The 21068-nt window shown below is 36.1% G+C and overlaps 2 protein-coding genes across 3 annotated transcripts; one reads left to right on the top strand and one right to left on the bottom strand.

Annotated features, from left to right (window-relative positions):
* LOC149822828 (70 kDa peptidyl-prolyl isomerase-like) lies at window positions 1–14545 on the top strand. Of its 2 annotated transcripts, XR_016425741.1 has the most exons (14): window positions 1–230; window positions 326–412; window positions 506–721; window positions 830–910; window positions 1016–1096; window positions 2969–3163; window positions 3423–3512; window positions 3634–3809; window positions 3947–4069; window positions 4150–4293; window positions 4391–4518; window positions 4635–4752; window positions 14090–14347; window positions 14493–14545. XR_016425741.1 is itself a non-coding variant. In XM_089980071.1 (13 exons), exons 1-13 carry the CDS (start codon window positions 41–43, stop codon window positions 14198–14200), a joined length of 1740 nt encoding a protein of 579 aa, XP_089836197.1. In that variant the 5' UTR covers window positions 1–40; the 3' UTR covers window positions 14201–14441. The 2 variants fall into 2 exon arrangements, 1 of the variants encoding a protein (XP_089836197.1); XM_089980071.1 differs by lacking the exon at window positions 14493–14545 and having other exon boundaries at window positions 14090–14441.
* Window positions 14546–15630: 1085 nt separating this feature from the next.
* LOC149822827 (putative germin-like protein 2-1) lies at window positions 15631–17143 on the bottom strand. The gene is made up of 2 exons (XM_089980072.1): window positions 17038–17143; window positions 15631–16274 (listed from the first exon to the last, which is right to left on the bottom strand). Exons 1-2 carry the CDS (start codon window positions 17141–17143, stop codon window positions 15721–15723), a joined length of 660 nt encoding a protein of 219 aa, XP_089836198.1. The 3' UTR covers window positions 15631–15720.
* Window positions 17144–21068: the final 3925 nt, after the last annotated feature.

Raw genomic sequence — 21068 nt, 5'->3', positions numbered from 1 at the left:
AACGGAAAGGGCGAACCTGAAAACACAGCTATCTCAAGAAATGGTAGGGAAGAATCTGAATCTCTCGGACATGGAAGACGATGAGGACGAGGAAGCGGGAGAGGAGATCGAGTCGTCCCCTCCCATGAAGGAAGGAGAAGAGAGGCAAATCAACAGCTTGGGCTTGAAGAAGAAGCTCCTCAAATCCGGACGTGGGTGGGAGACCCCTGAATTGGGGGATGAAGTCACTGGTTGGACTAATTCCTTGTTGTTTTTGTTAGTTTCCATCACTTGGGTATCTGTTTTTTCCATTGATTAATGTTGCAATCAATGCACACTGTTGTAGTTCATTGCATTGTCACCGTGGTTGATGGGACCAAGTGTGATTCTAGCAAAGATAAAGGAGAGCCTTTTACCTTTAAGCTTGGTGAAGGTATTTTTTTTACTTTTCAATTCTTTTTTTATTGAGATTTCATTTGGGTTCTCTTGGAATTTGCTTATTTCCTGAAGATTGGTATCCTTCCAGACCAAATATGCAAAGGTTTGGACCATGGGATTATCACCATGAAAAGGCTGGAGACTGCGTTGTTCTCTTTGCCTTCAAGCCCTGAGAAAGAGTTTGAAGTGGAATTGATTTCATGGAACCGTGTTATTGATATCTGTAAGGATGGTGGGATTGTAAAGAAGATTACCTGTCAGGGGCAGAGTGATGCAAGGCCTGGTGATTTGGATGAAGTTAAAGGTTGTTTTTTTTTATTTGTTTCTTTTTATCAGTACGTGAAGCGCCTTGGGGAGCTTTTATTTGTGATTTTAATGTGTTTTTTTCTGACAATTTATTGGTTTTTTCTAGTTAAGTATGAAGCGAGGCTGGTTGATGGGGCTGTTGTTGCCAGAAGCCCTCAAGAAGGATTGGAATTTCATGTTAAAGATGGTAATGTGGTAACTTTATTGTCATTTTGTGTGAGTAATAATGCAGCACGGAGGCCTTTGAAGATTTGCCATGCTGATTGCTATCGCAAACTTATTGTTGCTGCAGATCATTTTTGTCCTGCAATTTCAAGGGCCATCAAAACGATGGCAAAGGGAGAGAAGGCTACTTTAACTGTTGGACCTCAGTGTACGTCACCTCTTTACTACATGATTTCTTCTGTTCGTATGTCCGTTAATTTGGAGACATCTTTTTTACAAATTTTGATTCATACTGGAAGTGTTTTTTCTCTTATATGATCTTTCGGTGCATTTCTGCTATTGCAGTTCTCTCTCTATTCTAAGTTTCTAATTGGCAGTGATGTTATTTTACTAATATAATGTTGTCTTGTTTCTTAGAGCTTTTATCTATATGAATGTTATTTTGACATTATATCGCTTCCTAAGTTTTGTTCATCACTTTTATTTTTGGTAAAGCAAACTGTACCTTCTATTATTGTTATCATCAACAAATTTCACTTGTAAAAACTGCGTCTTGAATTTTTACTGGTTATTAAGTCAATCCTGATAATTGTGATAAGTATCACTATAGTAGTGGTAATAGTACTCAGTGTTGTTGTTGCTCTTATGTTCATCATTATTGTTGCTGTGGGAGCTATTACCCTTGATTGCTGGTATGAATTTGTCTAGGAAATTGGTACACTACTTTTACTGCTAGAAAAACATTTTGCTTATTGTTTCTATGAAACAATATGTGGAAAGTTATCTGTATGTATGTTGGTAATATTATCATTATGTTTATATCTATTGTAATCAGTAATACTTCACTCATAGTACATATTTTTTTCATTAGATGCCATTTAGAGATAGAGAAACGTGTAAAAGTTTTCTGTTTCAAGTGAAATGGCGATTAGTATCCAGTTTTTTCTAGCTTACAGTAAATGCTTGAGTCTGATTTAGTAATGATCAAATGAGACTCTGGTTTCAATATTTGGAAATAATTTATGAGATGAGGGTTTTCCAATACCTCAAATGATCAACACAAATATTCGGCTTCAGTAAATGGATTTGGTGATGATTGTAAGCCAGGAAATCATATTTCCTCGGTGAATATTTTAACAGGTGCCTAACTTGTATCATTAGAATAAACAAATCAATACATGAAATAAACAATGAGAATTGGTTGATGTGCATATTACGTCAACTTGCAATTTCAGGACTTTTTAGCAGTAAAGTAATGCCCTTGTTCTTGATCATGTGAAATCTTTTTGAGCTTCTTATCAGTTGCTGGCTATTTTTTCTTTTGATTTTGTAATCTTAACATATGCTGGCATTGTGAATCAGTAACACAATATAATGTTATTAGTCATATGTGCAACTTGGATGGGCATGCACTGGGAAGATGATTATTCATGAAATTGAAACATAATTGCATCTTTGGCAATTATTACTTTGATTTAATATATTGTCATCTGTTGCTTTGGAGCTGAAGATTCCATAGTTCTCCAAGATACTTGTATCAAGTGCGTTTTGTCTCTTTTTCATATGCTGTTATCGTTTTGCCTATGGAATGATATAATTGCATAATGTTGCAGCAGATTATCAACATTCTTTCATATAAATTACATGCTGTTCTGTTTTGACGATATAAAAAGACAATGCTTGATTAGGAAGGGTTTCATTCTTTATCCATTGTGGACATCTATTTTGTCAAGCACAACAAACAACATAAGGAATTGTTCTGCAGGTTGTTTTTTTTAATTCCCAAGTGTTTTTTGTCTCTTCTTTATATGCTATTATAAGTTGGATTGGAACCTAGTTAAATATATAATTACATAAGTCATAAAATATTACCAACATGACAGCTATCTTATCAAGCACAACAAATCACACAAAGACAACTTTTTTACTTAGTAGACCATTATTTTTTAATTTATGACTTTTTCTAACACTAAATAGGTAAATCTATTTAAAACTTGTTTGTCATCGGTTGTCATTCTCTCTCTCTCTCTCCAGTCATTGCTCAACTAGATATTCACTATATTATGCTGGCAATTGGCAGATGGCTTCGGTGATAGTGGAAGAAATTACATGGACCAATATTGTTCTATCCCCTCAAATGCTATTCTGAACATTGATCTTGAAGTTATTTCTTTCAAGCCAGTTGTTGATGTAATGGGCGATTCAACTATCCTGAAAAAGATTTTGAGGGAAGGTGAAGGTCTGCATACTCCTAATGATGGAGCTGTTGTTCATGGTATGCACTCTTTATCATACACATTATTATTTGTGATGGTTTTTGACTCTTTTTTTTCCCTTTTTGTTAGCAATCTTTCATCCAGATATTGTGTGTTCTTGTTCTTTAGGATAATTAGTTTTCACCTGTAACAGTTGTAGCATCCTATATAGGTGAATCTGGCTCTTTGGCAAATGCTAAAATCATATTGCAAGCTGTGATTTTCTATCAGTCTGTAAGATATAGGAAATTTTGATTTCTTTTATATATTATCCTCCAGTGAGATACACAGGAATGCTTGAAGATGGTACCATGTTTGAGAAGGTGGGTTTTGATGAAGAGGAGGGCATTTTGTTTGTCATTGATGAAGGTCAGCAACCCTGTGCAGTTTCTTCTATGCGTTGATATTTGCTGCATGTCATTAATGCATACTTGGTTTCCGATATGCAAGAATCTTTCTTTCTTCCCCCTAATTGTTCTATTATACACAGAACAAGTAATTGCTGGTTTGGATCAAACCTTTGCAACAATGAAGAAAGGTGAACTATCCACTGTAACCATTAAACCAATTTATGGGTTTGGAGATGTTGAAGTTAAGCGGGATCTTGCCATCGTTCCTGCAAGTTCCACCCTAACCTATGAAATTGAGATGATCAAATTTACCAGGGTAATTGAATAAGAGATGAAATAATCAACTTGTTAATGCTCGAGTAATTCAAGTCTTCTTTATATTGCTTGTTAAATGCATAAAAGTTGATGCAACTTATTTCTTCTGATTATAATTCAACCTTTTTGTATTCTCAGGAGAAAGAACCATGGGAGATGAATACTCGTGAGAAAATTGATTCTGCTGGGAAGAAAAAAAAAGAAGGCAACAAGCTATTTAACAGTGGAAAGTATCAGCAGGCAGCAAAACAGTATACCAAAGTATGTAATGTGTAAACAGAGCTTTTCTCATGCTTAGGGTAGTCATCTTATATTGGTAACTTAATGTTCCTATTTATCAGGCTGCAGATTATTTGAATGAAGGTTCATTTGAAGATGATGAAGAGAAGGCAGCTAAAACTTTAAGGATTTCTTGCTGGCTAAATAATGCTGCATGCAGCCTTAAGCTAAATGATTTTATTGGAACTATTCCGCTTTGTTCTAAGGTGATTACAGTTTCAAATCTGAGCCTTTGGTCTTATTTTTTGCATCATTTCCGAGTGATTGGAGTTACACTTATTAAATTATTGTTGATGTTCATAGGTATTGGATATGGACTCCCAAAATATTAAAGCAATGTATAGACGAGCACAAGCATATATGGAAACCTTTGATCTGGCTCTGGCAGAACTTGATATAAAGAAAGCCCTTGAGGTTGATCCTCAGAACAGGTAAGTGTGGAACTTTTATGACTTTATAGTTGTGAATTAGTCATGTAACTTTTGGCTTGCGTTGGATATGATCATTAACAATGATGTTTTACTGTTTCATATTTTTTTCTTTGCAGGGAGATAAAATCATTATCCAAGACATTAAAGCATATGCAGTGGGAGAGAAATAAGAGAGATGCTAAGTTGTACAGTAACATGTTTGCACACATGAGGAATGGTGGTGCAGAATCAAAGGTAATGAACTTAATGACTTTTGTAAAATAGATATTAGGCTCTAAAACTGTTAATCCAGTGGACTTTCTATACATTGCGCTGCCTAGGCAGAAAAATAGGGCCCTACTGCCGAGACTCATAAGCCTAGGCAGTGGCCCTGTGCCTAGCTCGCCTAGGCCCCACTTTTGACAACTAAGCTACAAGGAGGGTTTTGCATGTGAAACACACAAACATATTTATTCAGATTAGAGTGTAAATCTAACAGAATTGATTTGAATTCATAAAAGCCTTGAAGTGGTTTATGCAGTACTGGGTAAGCCCACATACTGACAGTCCAAAATATTACTTCTATTTAAATCTAAAACAGTGGAGGCACATTCATGTAAAGGATCTCAAAAATATTTTTGAAACAATTCTTTCTTTTTTCAGTTTGACTAAAATAGTCTCTCTCTCTCTCTCTCTCTCTCTCTCTCTCTCTCTCTCTCGCTGTGCATTTATCAGAGGTCCTGTGCTAGCGTGCGTTTATGTCTATATATATTTATCATTTCATCCAGTCATTAAACAGGAGTTTTTCCTAGATATGGTATGTCATATTTTGGTTGGTGGTTCATTATATCTGTTTGGATTGTGGGTAATTCAATGTAAGCAAGCATTCCACCAAAACTGAGAGTCCTCTTCTTGTGTTGGTGGGTTTGACCTTTTTCTTGTAATGAAGTGCCAAATGAGAGAGACGAAATCTCCAAGACCAAGCACAAAAGCACACACATACACAAGAAGCCACTCATGGGCAAGATTGCAACAAACCACAAAAGTAGTAAAACACACAATAAGGTGAAAAAATATATTTCACGGCTTCACAAGAAGCTTGAAGAATACATGGGGCCAAGCCCCTTATTTATACACATTAAGGGACCCAAAGAGGCGCTCCCATAGAGCCGTTGGAGCCCCTCCAACGACTCTTTGTGGACCCCTCTCAACCAATAAAGAAGGAAAAGAAAAAGGTAAAAAGAAAAAGGAAAAAAAGGAAAAAAAAAGAGAAAAGAAAAAGAGCATATCTTATAGGATATGCGTGTACAATGTGAAAAGACTAATTTGCCCTTATTGGGTATTACAAAAGATATATATATATATTTATATATGTAGATAGACACATAGACACATATATGTAATATATATATATATATATATATATATATATATATATATATATATATATATATATATATATATATATATAAAACATATTTTAACACCCCCCTCCCTCAAACACATGGTGAGATCACCAAGAGTTTGCTAAGGAGAAAGTAAAAACGAGGCGATGGCAAAGCTTTGGTGAAGAAGTCCGCCAACTGATATTCGGTAGGAACATATGGCAGTTGAATGGTGCCCTATAAGAATTCATCACGAACATAATGACAGTCCATCTCAATGTACTTTGTTCGTTCATGAAAGGTGTGATTGCTGGCAATGTAGATAAAACTCTTGTTGTCGCAGCACAACTTCGAAGGAGTTGATAATGAGACACCCATATATTTAAGCAAGCTTTTTAACCATACAATCTTAGTGGTGGTAGTGGCCATCACACGATACTCTGCTTCGGTAGAAGAGAGAGAAACTTTATGTTGCTTCTTACACCTCCATGAAATAAATGACTCTCCAAGAAACACACAATAACCTGTGGTGAAAATACGATCAACAGGGTTACCTCCCAATCAGAGTCAGTATAAGCAAGTAAAGTAAGAGGGTAAGAATAATCCTTTAGTTATGATGCTTTTTAAATATTTGATAATCCTCATGACTGCGGCCATGTGAATGGTAGAAGGAGCAGTCTGAAATTGGCTTGTACTATGAACCACATGAGAAATATCGAGCCTGGTGATAGATAAATGTGTTAGTGACCCAATCAACTGACGATAAGGCGTGAGATCTGCTAATGGAGTGCCATCACTGGCTCTCATCTTGGCGTTGATCACTTCTGGAGTCTCTACCTTCTTGTCATCTGACAGCTCAGACCGGACAATAATATCGGAGGCAAGCTTCATCTGAGAGAGAAGATACCCCTTGGGGGAGTATGCAATTTCAATTCCTAAAAAATACCTTAGAAAACCAAGGTCAGATATATCAAAATTTTCTTTGAGGATATTTTTAATAAGGTCAATACCCTTTTTATTATTACCTGTGATAATCATGTCATCAACATATAACAACAAAATTGTTACGTACTCATTAGAAGTTTTAACAAACAAAACAATATCAATATAACATGAGGAAAAACCATTATCAAAAACTACTTTGCTAAAAAGATCATACCAAGCTTTTGGTGCTTGTTTAAGACCATAGAGAGATTTATTTAACTTTAGAATATTTTCTTTACCAATTTCAAGACCTAACAGAGGATCCATAAGAACTTCTTCACATAGAGTTTCATTTAAAAATGCATTTTTAACATCAAGTTGATATATCAGACATTGCTTAATGGAGGCTAAGCCAATTAATGTTCTCACACTAGTCATTCTAGCTACTGGAGCAAAGGTTTCTTTATGATCAATGCCATATTCTTGGGTGTAGCCTTTTGCAACCAAGCGAGCTTTGTATCTTTCTATAGATCCATCACATTTGGTTTTGACTTTATATACCCATCTACACCCAATTGCCTTTTTTCCTAATGGTTGACGAATAATACTCCAATTTTGAGCTTTGTTAAGAGCCTCTAATTCAATTTTCATGTCTTTAATCCAATGTGGATGATCTTTAGCTTCTTTAAATAAAGTAGGCTCATGATACAAATGTATTAACATGAGACAAGTCCTATAATTAGGAGAAAAAGATTCATAAGACACAAATTTTTATGGTGACCTACTATTACGAGAAGATCTCTTAGGTGGATCAATAGGTTCTTCTAAAGAGAAGTCTTGAGAATATCTCTCAAAAACTTGTTGATGTTCATTTTCTAACCGTCGGGTATATACATTTATATCATTAAGGTTCTCATTTGAGAAACATTACCATGTTGTGGTATATCATTATGATGTAAAATGCCATCACAAGTATTATCGCAAATGATTGCATCAGGGGACTCAATTCTAGGAGCTAAGTCAAATAGGAAGGAATAATATCAAAACCATTTTGTTCTTTAAGAAAGTTTACATTTCTTGACACATAGAGTTTATTGTTTGGAATATCATAGCATCTATAGCCTTTTTTATTTTCACCATAGCTAATGAACACACATTCAAGGGCTTTGGGTGATAATTTATCTTCTCCTTGAACAAGTACAAAACATTTACATCCAAAAATCCTTAGTCTATTAAAATCTGGAGTAATTTTAAATAATTTTTCAAAAGTTGATACATTTTTTAAAGAAGAAGAGGGCATACAATTGATAAGATATGTTGCGGTAAGAAGAACTTCGGCCCAAAAGTTTTTAGGAACATTTTTAGAGACAAGAAGTGTTTTTGTAGTTTCAATTAAATGTCTATGTTTCATTTCCGTAAGACCATTTTGTTGCGGAGTTTTAGGACAAGATCGTTGGTGCAATTCATTTATTTTGAAATAATTTTAAAAATCTTTAGACATGTACTCACCTCTAGAATCAGATCTAAATATAACTATATTGTTTTGAAATTGATTTTGAATAAGAACGTGAAATTCTTTAAAATTAGTGAAGACATTAGATTTATTTTTAATAATGTATACCCATGTATATCTAGTAAAGTCATCAATAAAGGTAACATAGTAGGAATATCCCCCTTTGGACATAACGGGTGCCGGCCCCCATACATCGGAATGCACAAGTTTAAAAGGTCTTTTAGACACAAAATTACTAGGCGAATACGGAAGCGAATGAATCTTTTCAAAAATACATTCATTGCATGTAAGTGTATTTGTATTACAAAAATTTTCCAAAAAAGGAAAGAGATACAACTTGAAAATACTAGGATGTACAAGCCTCTTATGCCAAGTCTCAATATCTTTGGATTGAACATGATTACAAAATGATTTGGATGGCAAAGACAAAAAAACTATATAATAAAGATCATCTCTTCTATGGCCTTGCCCAATCCGCTTTCCGGACCAGAGATCCTGCACATAGCAATGGGTAGGTGAAAAAGTGACATCACATTCAAAATCGGTAATTTGAGAAACGAAAAAAGATTTAAATTAAGTTTTGGAATATTTTGGATTTTGTGAACAATTTTTTTTTTGACATAAGTTTTTTCAAGGTTTCCAATGCCTTCAACATCAAAGGATGTTCCATCAACGATGGAAACATATGATTTGAATTTATTGAGACTTGGTTTTGACAAAAGTGATGCATTTGGAGTCATATGAAAGGAGGCACCCGAGTCAAGAATCCAAAAGGTCATACTTGGAAAAGATGAGATAGCGGCACCGAAAATGGAGGGTGATGATGATGATGTAGAGGCATTCATCTTTATAAATTGTTGAAGAGTTTCGGTAAGATGAGCGATGAACTCCTTTATGTCTCCACCCTTTTTTTAATCTTCATTTGTATTTGGAGGAATTTCACCAACGGGAGCCACATTCTTCTTGAATTTGGGGCAATCTAGACGAATATGGCCCGATTCATTACAATTATGACAAATAATTTTTCTTCTTTCACCACCATTATTCTTCCAAAAATGGGGTGATTTATATGATCTTACACTGTTGTCGGGTCTAGACACGGCATGAATTTCATCAACATTTCTTTTAAAGGCCAAATGAGTTTCTTCTTGACGTAAGTTGACCAAAATGTCACTTAGAGGAGTAGAAGCCCTATCAAGAAGGGATTCTCTAAGTTGCTCAAATTCAGGACAAAGTCCATGAATAAATTGAAAAAAACTCTCTTTTTCCATTTGCACTTGCCTCATGGCAATAACACTACCCTCCCATTGAGGTTCGAGAAGAACAAGTTCATCCCATAAAGAAGATAGGGCACTATAATAGTCCCAAATACTCATATCACCTTGTTTGCTAGCTCTTACATTTTCTTGTAAAAAAAATGCCTAGCAAGGTCTCTTTGAGTGTACATGCCTTTCATAAAGAACCATGCTTCATTAGCCTTCTTGAACTTTGCAAGGTTTGCATAAATCTTTAATTCAACATTATTCATGAACCATGCTAGAATTTTAGTATGCTCACTTTCCCAATCTTTCATTTTTGAAGAGAAGTCAAGAATAGTCTTATCTTTTTCTTCTTCGTTTAATGCTCTTTCCTCCTTTCCTTCAAACTTAGTTAACTTCAATTGTGGTTCCGGAATGGTTCCACACACATAACCCCAAAGTTTTTTTACCTTTGAGGTTGTTTTCCATAGCGGCCGCCCACATTTGATAATTTGTCCTATCCAATTTGAATGAGTGGTCGATTTTTGCATCCTTGTTGGCCATTTATAGAAAAATAATTTGAAAGCAAGAAAGATGAGTGATATTACTTGTCAAGAGTGGATCCGATGAAGCTTTCTCAACCAAGGCTCTGATACCATGTAATGAAGTGCCAAATGAGAGAGGCGAAATCTCCAAAAGCAAGCACGAAATCACGCACATACACCCAACGACTCTTTGTGGACCCCTCTCAACCAACAAAGAAGGAAAAGAAAAAAGGTAAAAAGAAAAAGGAAAAAAGGAAAAAAAAAGAGAAAAGAAAAAGAACATATCTTTTAGGATATGCGTGTATAATGTGAAAAGACTAATTTGCCCCTATTGGGTATTACAAATATATATATATATATATATATATATATATATGTAGATAGACACATAAACATATATATGTAATTTGCACCGCCATTGGATCGATTTCCTTCAACCGTGAGGAAAGAGAGGAGAAGGGTAAGAAGAGAGAAAGGGGAAAAGGAAAGAGGAAGAGGAGGAGAGAGCAAGGCTCGAAAGATCCCTGATGGTTTCCCCTGCGTTGGTTTATAATGGAGAAGGCAGTCCCATGTAAAATGCCATCACAAGTATTATCGCAAATGATTGCATCAGAGGACTCAATTCTATGAGCCAAGTCAAATAGGAAGGAATAATCAATGTCTTCTCTAGATGTGTGGATATCAAAACCATTTTGTTCTTTAAGAAAGTTTACATTTCTTGACACATAGAGTTTATTGTTTAGAATATCATAGCATCTATAGCCTTTTTTATTTTCACCATAGCTAATGAACACACATTCAAGGGTTTTGGGTGATAATTTATCTTGTCCTTGAACAAGCACAAAACATTTATATCCAAAGATCCTTAGCCTGTTAAAATCTGGAGTAATTTTAAATAATTTTTCAAAAGATGATACCTTTTTTAAAAAAGAAGAGGGCATACGATTGATAAGATATGTTGCGGTAAGAAGAACTTCGGCCCAAAAGTTTTTAGGAACAATTTTAGAGATAAGAAGTGTTCTTGTAGTTTCAATTAAATGTCTATGTTTCGTTTCCGCAAGACCAATTTGTTGCGGAGTTTTAGGACAAGATCGTTGGTGCAATTTATTTATTTTGAAATAATTTTAAAAATCTTTAGACATGTACTCACCTCTAGAATCAGATCTAAATATAACTATATTGTTTTGAAATTGATTTTGAATAAGAACGTGGAATTCTTTAAAATTAGTGAAGACATCAGATTTGTTTTTAATAATGTATATCCATGTATATCTAGTAAAGTCATCAATAAAGGTAACATCAATAAAGGTAACATAGTAGGAATACCCCCCTTTGGACATAACGGGCGCCGACCCCCATACATCGGAATGCACAGGTTTAAAAGGTCTTTTTGACACAAAATTACTAGGCGAATACGGAAGTGAATGAATATTTCCAAGAATACAATCATTGCATGTAAGTGTATTTGTATTACAAAATTTTTCCAAAAAAGGAAAGAGATACAACTTGGAAATACTAGGATGTCCAAGCCTCTTATGCCAAGTCTCAATATTTTTGGATTGAACATGATTACAAAATGATTTGGATGGCAAAGACAAAAAATCTATATAATAAAGATCCTCTCTTCTATAGCCTTGCCCAATCCGCTTCCCGGACCAGAGATCCTGCACATAGCAATGAGTAGGTGAAAAAGTGACATCATATTCAAAATCGATAATTTGAGAAACGAAAAAAGATTTAAATTAAGTTTTTGAATAATTTAGATTTTGGGAACATTTTTTTTTTGTTTTGGTCATAAGTTTTCTCAAGGTTTCCAATGCCTTCAACATCAAAGGATGTTTCATCAACGGTGAAAACATATGATTTGAATTTATTGAGATTTGGTTTTGACAAAAGTGATGCATTTGGAGTCATATGAAAGGAGACATCTGAGTCAAGAATCCAAAAGGTCATACCTGAAAAAGATGAGATGGCGGCACTGAAAGTGGAGGGTGAGGATGATGATGTAGAGGAATTCATCTTTATAAATTATTGAAGAGTTTCGGTAAGATGAGCGATGAACTCCTTTATGTCTCCATCCTTTTTTGAATCTTCATTTGTATTTGGAGGAATTTCACCAATAGAAGCTACCTTCTTGAATTTGGGGCAATCTAGATGAATATGGCCCGGCTCATTACAATTATGACAAATAATTTTTTTTCTTCCACCACCATTATTCTTCCAAAAATGGGGTGGTTTATATGATCTTACATTGTTGCCGGGTTTAGACACGGCATGAACTTCATCAACATCTCTTTTCAAGGCCAAACGAGTTTCTTCTTGACATAAGTCGGCCAAAATGTCACTTAGAGGAGTAGAAACCCTATGAAGAAGGGATCCTCTAAGTCGCTCAACTTCAGGATGAAGTCCATGAATAAATTGAAAAAACCTCTCTTTTTTCATTTGCACTTGTCTCATGGCAATAACACTACCCTCCCATTGAGGTTCGAGAAGAACAAGTTTATCCCATAAAGAGGATAGGGCACTATAATAGTGCCAAATACTCATATCACCTTGCTTGGTAGCTCTTACCTTTTCTTGTAAAAAGAAATGCCTAGCAAGGTCTCTTTGAGTGTACATGCCTTTTATAAAGAACCAAGCTTCATTAGCCTTCTTGATCTTTGCAAGATTTACATAAATCTTTAATTCGACATTATTCATGAACCATGCTAGAATTTTAGCATGCTTACTTTCCCAATCTTCCATTTTTGAAGAGAAGTCAAGAATAGTCTTCTCTTTTTCTTCATCGTTTACTGCTCTTTCCTCATTTCCTTCAAACTTAGTTAACTTCAATTGTGGTTTCAGAATGGTTCCACACACATAACCCCAAAGTTTTTTTACCTTTGAGGTTATTTTCCATAGCGGCTGTCCACATTCGATAATTTGTCCTATCCAATTTGAATGAGAGGTCTATTTTTGCATCTTTGTTGGCCATTTATAGAAAAATAATTTGAAAGCAAGAAAGATAAGTGATATTACTTGTCAAGAGAGGATCCAATGAAGCTTTCTCAACCAAGGCTCTGATACCATATAATGAAGTGCCAAATGAGAGAGGCGAAATCTCCAAGAGCAAGCACGAAAGCATGCACACACACCCAACGACTCTTTGTGGACCCCTCTCAACCAACAAAGAAGGAAAGTAAAAAGGTAAAAAGAAAAAGGAAAAAAAAAGAGAAAAGAAAAAGAACATATCTTTTAGCATATGCGTGTACAATGTGAAAAGACTAATTTGCCCCTATTGGGTATTACAAAAGAAATATATATATTTATATATGTAAATAGACACATAGACATATATATGTAATATATATATATATATATATGTGTATGTGTCATAATCTATATATATATATATATGTATAACATATTTTAACATTTCTTAGGCTTGCGATTTCTGGATATAGTACCAGCAAGATCCATGGTATTTGGAGGAAGGATAGTTGTTTCAGTCCCTTGGCATACAGCTGTTTAATAGCGCGGTTTCTGATAACTCTACATGTACTTCAGCATGCATGCACACACAGAGTGCTTTGATATTTCACAGAGAAACATGCAAGTGCTTGCTATTTCTAAGATGTTCTGTTTTTTGTCCTGTAAAAATATCTTTCACCAACCTCTTTTTCATTCCTAGGCATTTTAGTATTATTATGTGCCTGAATTTGTGTCAAATCCATCTTGTGTTCTTAGACGTGCTCACTTTTTTCTGTTTGCTAATTGTTGGGAGTTGTATGAATCTAATCTCAATTTATTAGGAAGAACTTTCTGTTTTAGAAGCCTTGGTCAAGGACTTATACAGAGGCCTGCTGTTTTTTGTTGCCCATCTGTTTGAAGTGCTCAATGAAGAATATGAACCCCTCCCCATAAAGCAAGCCTTCTTTGAATTGATAAATAGTAAATTTATTTGCTGATTATTTCTAGCTTTGTTGGTCCTCTGGATGTCAAATGCAGAGACTAAAGGTGGATATGCAGAGGGATGGAGAAGAGGGAGAAGGCATGACTATGGATGGCGAACATACTGAACACGTGGTGGCAGATTCTTCTGAAATGAGCACATTGTGATTTGCCAGCCAATTAGTTTTCTTATGGTGGAAGTGATAAGTGAGCTTCTATGTATGTTGTTCATCAAAAGCCACTGGACTGCTCAATAGTTGCAAATATATCCAGTACCCATGCTCCAGCAAGTGACATATACTTAGTACATGCATGGTGAATGCATACATTTTTGAAGCACAATTCTCCCTTGTGTGTTTCTAATCGACAACTAGCATGTCTACTATCAGGGCAATTTCCATGTTTGCAATCTATTTGTTCTTGCCTTTGTTTTCTGATCCTCTTCTGTGGCTTCCCTCAGGAAGGTGCTATATAATAGTGCAGAGTTTGCAAGTATGAGTTTCACCTGCCCAATTCATGCAGTTGAACTTGTTGGATGGCTTCTGTCTATGTTCTTGGCTCTGGCTGTATCTATTTTCTTGTCTCTGTTGCCTCCAGAATCTGACAAACCAAGCGCTATGCTATTCTAGTCTTTCTACTAGATGCTGTTAGCTGAATGGGTTGGAGTGGTTTTTGGCTTTTCACGTTGAAATCCATATCTGCATATGCCATCTGAACTCTATTAGCCATGTAGTGACATAGTACATTTGGTTTAGGGTAGAAAGTTCATTGATCTGAAATTGTTCCCTGCGTGTCACACTGTTCAACTAATAATCTCACTTGACTACATTGGGATGTTCAAGGTCCAGTAATGCCTATATCCTACCCAAATCAATGTTATAAAACTCTTAACAAGATTGAAAATTGACCCATATGCTTGTAGAATTCATATAATCACTGTAACAATAATAACAGATTTGTAAATAATCAACTGCAAACAGAAATGTTCGTTCAAATTTCTTGTTAGAATGTTATGGTATGGAAGGTTCTCATTTTCTATTCTCTTTCCTTTTCGTTGTTTGTTCTTTTAGAAATTTTAATTCTCTAATGTGATCTAATTCTTGAAACAGTCAACCTTCGCATGGTTTCAATTTCACTTCTTTTCATTTTTTACTACTTTAAAAACAAAAAACAATAAATGGACAAAGTCCATGAAAATGGTGATTCTTTTGTGGAATTTTCTGGTCCTTGTGTAAAATACCAACGGATGCTCCTCGTGGTTGGTAGGAGCTCTATGTGCACGTCTCCTTGTGGTGGGACGTTGCAGGTTCAAAACCCAATGGAACGTTGAATAATAACTGGTAGGGTTCTGCCTAGCCCCAGCTTGCCTTTCAAAAAAAAGATTTTAAAAAATACTCATAAATATGGAACATCAGCTAATTCAAAAACTTAAAAAGAAGGGTGTTTTTTAAATTCATCTCTAGTTTATGGCTTTTCCTCAACAAGGGTTTTGTTGAGAGAGAGAGAGAGAGAGAGAGAGAGAGAGAGAGAGAGAGAGAGAGAGAGAAACCTTTTATTATACGCCAATTTTCTCCATATCATGTGATGAAATGGGGACATGACTTTATTTAAAGGATGCCAACGAGGCTATACACGCCACAATCATAAGAATATATATATGCATGTATCTATATGTTCATCCTCACAAACTAGTTGTTGTTATCCATCCAGAACGCAGCCTGTAACTTATCAATCACTTTCTTATCAACTTGGAAAGCCTTGGCCAGAAGATCATCAGAGATGGGTGGCTTAGCCCCAAAAACTGCATTAGCAATGGTGATCACACCTGGGTTCTGGCTGCTTAGCCCAGCAAGGGCCACAGCCTCTCCATCCCCTACGTTCAGTTGGAAGTGGATCAGTCCTTGTGGGAACACAAACACATCTCCCTTGTACAATTTCTTTGCAAACAACTTGTTGTCTGGGTTGCTAGTCACGAAGCCGACGTAGAGCGTGCCTTCCAACACAACCAATATCTCAGTTGCACGTGGGTGCGTGTGAGGTGGGTTCAAACCCCACGGTGCGAAGTCGATGCGAGCCAGCGAGATGCCTAGAGTGTTGAGTCCTGCGATCTGTTGGACATTGACCGCGGTCACCATAGAGCCTAGTGGGTTGGATGTGTTGCCAGGCTCGTCCAGCCCATGGAAGAAGAAATCTTCAGGCTTTGCTAGCATGGGATTCTTGCACACTTTGCCATTCACAATAACTGCAGTAGACAATGAGGTTAACAAGAAAGAAAGAACTAAATGTTAGCATTCCCAAATAGTCTTAGCAATGGTTTAGAACAGTATGACATCAAAAAGACAAAAAAAAAAAAGGAACCAATAAGGGGAAAGAAAAAAGTATAATACATATGGAAATACATCAAAGAATGTGAATGAAAATATTTTTTCCCAGTGAACACCAATTTGATGATTAAATGTAAAAATTTGTTTGTCATGATACTTCAAATCCACTTTGAGACATACTACACAAATAAACACGACCAAGATAGCAAATAATTCAGATTTGCTTTTTCATGGAAGGACACAAAGTGCTTACTAATTGGTATATAATATCATCATTTGTATTGTGATACATAAATAAACCAGCTGATTAGCTAAGATCCTAGCAGCTTCCTGAGCTCATATGCTTCCCTATTTTATGCTATGTCAGTTCAGTATGCTTAGCTCAAAGAACAGAGCATTAGATTTATAACGCGATATATAGTCATCGGTTTAATTACAATGGCTAGTTTTTCTCTATCACTTTTGTTATCCATGATTGAGAACATATCCTTGAGATCATTCCTGTTTGAGACATATTAGAGAATAAACGTGACCAAGGTATTACACTCTGATAGAGATTAAATACTTATTATTGGTACAATATTGACTATGTATGTGTGCGCATACATACAAAACTTAATATGGGCATACATGCATGCATGTGTGTGTGTGTGGGTGTTAATGCTAAGTTTGGGGAAGTACTTGGGTTATGAAGATCAGCAACACAGAAGTCTTGCAACTGGCTTGGATCAGAAGCATTGCAGAGGGAAGCTACAAGAGCAAGGAAGATGAAGAATGTAAGCTTCATCTTCTAAGCCTTGAGGAATGAACCTTTGTTTTGTATAAACACAAGAGCTGAAACCTTTCTTGTGCTTGTGAGGATACTCCCACAAAGTGTCATGCATGACCATTTATAGGACCCATAAAGAAGACTATGTCCATTTCAACATTGTTATCTTTTCATTTTTGTATTAGTACATGGAAGAAATCATCAAACAATGACAAATTGAATGATACATCCCAACAACCTCCTTGAATTTTGGAAAACCTTTAAATAATTCCTAGAATGACCAAACATACTTTGATTGTTGTGAGTGCACTAGCTCCAGTTTTATGCTTTTCAGTTGGCTTCTTATATAAGCTATTAAACATAACTAAACTAGTGTTTTCAAGTGATTGCATAATATCACTTCTCTGATTGCTCACATTCTGTCTGATGTTTTTCACATGATTGCACTCAAGTGGCCGGCAATGGACCTTAGCTGGATTCGTGGTTGCCCTACTCTTCTAGTAAAGCTGGGGGTCGACGTCTCGTCGCCCTAACCTACGCATATTTTTTGATTAATAAAATTGAGTTTCCTTTTTCCTCAAAAAGAAAAAGAAAAAGAAAAGAAAATAATACCAACCAGGCCTTTTAGCCCTTATAACCTACTCCTGTTTGGGTTTGGTCAAGAAGTTCCCTATTGCTCATGGTTAAGTCCTAGATGGAGTCAGGGCAGTGAATTGGATTTTAATTTAGGTGAGCCTGTCCATGTCCAAATTGGGTCATCTACAAAGCAGTATCTACTATTTGTTTTACTGAAAAAAGGTTTTTGAACCAAAAGAGTTGGCAGTTTAGAACTCGAGAGACTAGGAGGGACCAAGTTGTTATTGGCTTATCTGTGCCAAACAAGTCAATCTCATTCGTAGGCAGTGGCGTAGCTAGGATTCATGTGAGGGGGGGGGGGGGGGGGGCAAACAGGGGTGTAGCACAAAAAAAAAAATTTGTGTGATAGCCGGGGGTTCGGGAGCAGCGCCCCCGGAAGAAAAAATTTTGAGATAAAATAAAAAATGGCTATAATTATTAATAAAAATCTATTTCATATGGACGAATCAAACTATTTGCTGCAGTCAGGGCTGGGCTAGGACTGGGCTGGGCTACAAAAATGGATAAAAATCTATTTCATATGGAATCAGGGCTGGGCTAGGACTGGGCTTTAAATTTTTTTTTTTAACTGTTTGGGCAGGCAGGACAGGGCTACAGCCCAGTCCTGCCCCCTCCTAGTAGGGTTCCACCACTCCCTTTAGTTGTCGGTGTTTAATCGTGCTCAAGGGCCACCTACATCCAAAGGGTTTCTAGAGATTTTTACTCTTAACAACCAGGCCATCATATTCAACCACAAAACTCCAGAATTTTGACTAAGACAATTATGGTGAGCTATTTTGATTACTAGATGTTATTAATGTGCATTTGTTTCTTTCTCATGCTCACCAAACCAAAAGGAAACTCAACACCAAGGCATGACTTAGTCTTATCTTGATTACCAAGTTAAGAGTTAGTCGACGACTCAAACTGGGTCTGACTCACTGTTTATGACATTTCTAAATAATTCATTGAAAACTTCAACTTTCTCCACAAATTCCAAAGAAGTAGTATGTTTATCAACTAACCTAGTTTGACATTTGCAAGATGTGAGTAGTTCTGGGATTAGGTTGATTACAAAAATACATATGGTTACCGCCTATCCAATGTATATATATATATATATATATATATATATATATAAAGATATATGCTTGCCACAATTGACTTGGTTGGGTGTTTTGGAACTATATAGTAGCATCATTTTCTCAGAGAAACATGGACGTTTTGTTGGAGCTTATCCTCTCAAATATCTCAATCCTTCATGTGGATATCTGAGTTTTAATGGTTGAAAGACAAAAATATAACGTGGATTACAAACATGACCCCCACATGTCCAAGAAATTCTGCATTGAAGAGGTTGTCAAAGTACTGTTCAAGAAGTCCATATTTCAGCAGTAGCTTATTCTCGACTAGGGGTGTCACCTGGTCGGGTTTGGTTCAGACTCAGGTGGAAGCAGACCCAGATCTGATTTGAGATGTTGGTATCAGGTCTGGATCCGGGTTCAATTGGACTCACTATAAGAGAAACCATCCCTGGATCCTATAAGGATTACATGAACCAGATTCGGACCATACCCAGTAAATTTATATTTTTTATCCTTTTTACATTGCAAATTTGAGGGTGTTAGTCGGAACACTTCGCCTTTGTACAATTTCTTTGTGAACTGGTTGACCTGTTTGCTAGTCACGAACCTGACATAGAGCCTGCCTTCCAACAAGACAGAGATCTCAGTTGCACGCAGGTGTGTGTGAGGTGGGTTATGTCCCCATGGCGCGGCCGATGTGAGACTCAGCAAGATCCCTAGAGTGTTGAGTCCGGCGATCTGTTGGATGTTGGCCGTGGTCACCATCGAGCCTAGTGGGTTGGATGTGTTGCCAGGCTTGTCCAGTCCATGGACGAAGAAATCTTCAGGCTTTGCCATCATAGGGTCCTTGCACACTTTGCCATTCACAACTGCAGTAGACAATGAGTCCAACAAGAAATCATAAGACCTAAATATTAGCATTCCCAAACAGTCCTGGCAATGGTTTAAAAAAGTACAATTAACATCAACAACACACAAGAAGGAAAAAAAGGGGGAAGGAAAAGTATCGTATATGGAAATACATCAAAGAATATGAATGAAAATATTAGATGTTCGGAGTGAGCAAAAATTTGTTGCTTAAATGTGAAATTTGATGGTCATAATACTTCAAGTCCAGTTTAAGACATATTAGACGATAAATCACAGCCAAGATGTTAAATAGTTCCAATTTGCTTTTTCATGGACAGACAGAAAGTGCTTACTAAATGGTATAATATCATTACAATGTATTAAATGGTTACATTCTGATAGAAAGTACTTAGTATGTGGTATAATAAAGGTTGTCAATGGGTCGGGTTTACCTGGACCTGATCCAAACCAAGCGGTATAGGGTCCAAGTATGGTGGCAAATAAGAAGACCCAATTAAGACCTGGGTTCTGACCCGAAGGTCTGATTAACACACGAACCCGGTATAGTTTGTGAAATTTTTTACAAGACCCGGGCACGACCTGAGTTCCGCTTAAGACCCACAAATTTTCAATGTAAAAATGATAAAAATATTATTTTATCGGGTATGATTTGGGTTTGGTGCATGTAGTTCTTATCGGGTCTGGGTATGGTTTCTCTTATAATAACCCAATTAGAGCTTGTCAGGACTCGATACCATACCCAAAAATTTGGTTCAAGTCTGATTCCACCTGGGTGGGTCTGGAACTAAACCCTACCAGTTGACACTCCTAAGTATAATATCATCTACATATGTGTGTGCATATTATGTAACACTTCATAGGGGCTTACATCCATAGTGTGTGTGTGGTGTGTAGTAATGCTAAGTATGGTGAAGCACTTGGGCTATTGGTGTAAGTTTTGTGAAATAGATTTTTAAAGATATATTTTTGATAAAATATTTTGTGAAAGCCAAATACCAAATAATAAAAACCTGCTCACACTAGGGTGAGATTCATATCAAACTCAAGAAACGATATGAAAAACTTTATATTTCACAGAAATATAGTCTTTATTGCCTTAAAAATAAAAATAACTAATTAATTACAATGAGTTACCCTCTTGCAGAGAACTCAAAAATAATAAATAGCCTTATTACAAAATCAATTAATTGAAAACGGCCCTAAAACTAAAAGAAAAGAAAAAGTAAGGGTCTTCTTGTTTCTTGTGATCTAGTCCCATGATCTTCACTGTTTCGCTTGAATCTAAGAGCTAATGGTATTTCATGTTCAAATGTCTTTCATTCATTGGTTATATTTCTCACACATATTTTGAAGGGCCTTCTTAAGGGCTCTCT

Source organism: Nuphar pumila, chromosome 11 (genome assembly GCF_984573655.1).
Source record: "Nuphar pumila chromosome 11, dmNupPumi1.hap1.1, whole genome shotgun sequence".
In the NCBI taxonomy this organism is placed as follows: Eukaryota; Viridiplantae; Streptophyta; class Magnoliopsida; order Nymphaeales; family Nymphaeaceae; genus Nuphar; species Nuphar pumila.
Note: the sequence above shows the minus strand (reverse complement) of the source record. Positions and strands in the feature narration are given on the sequence as shown.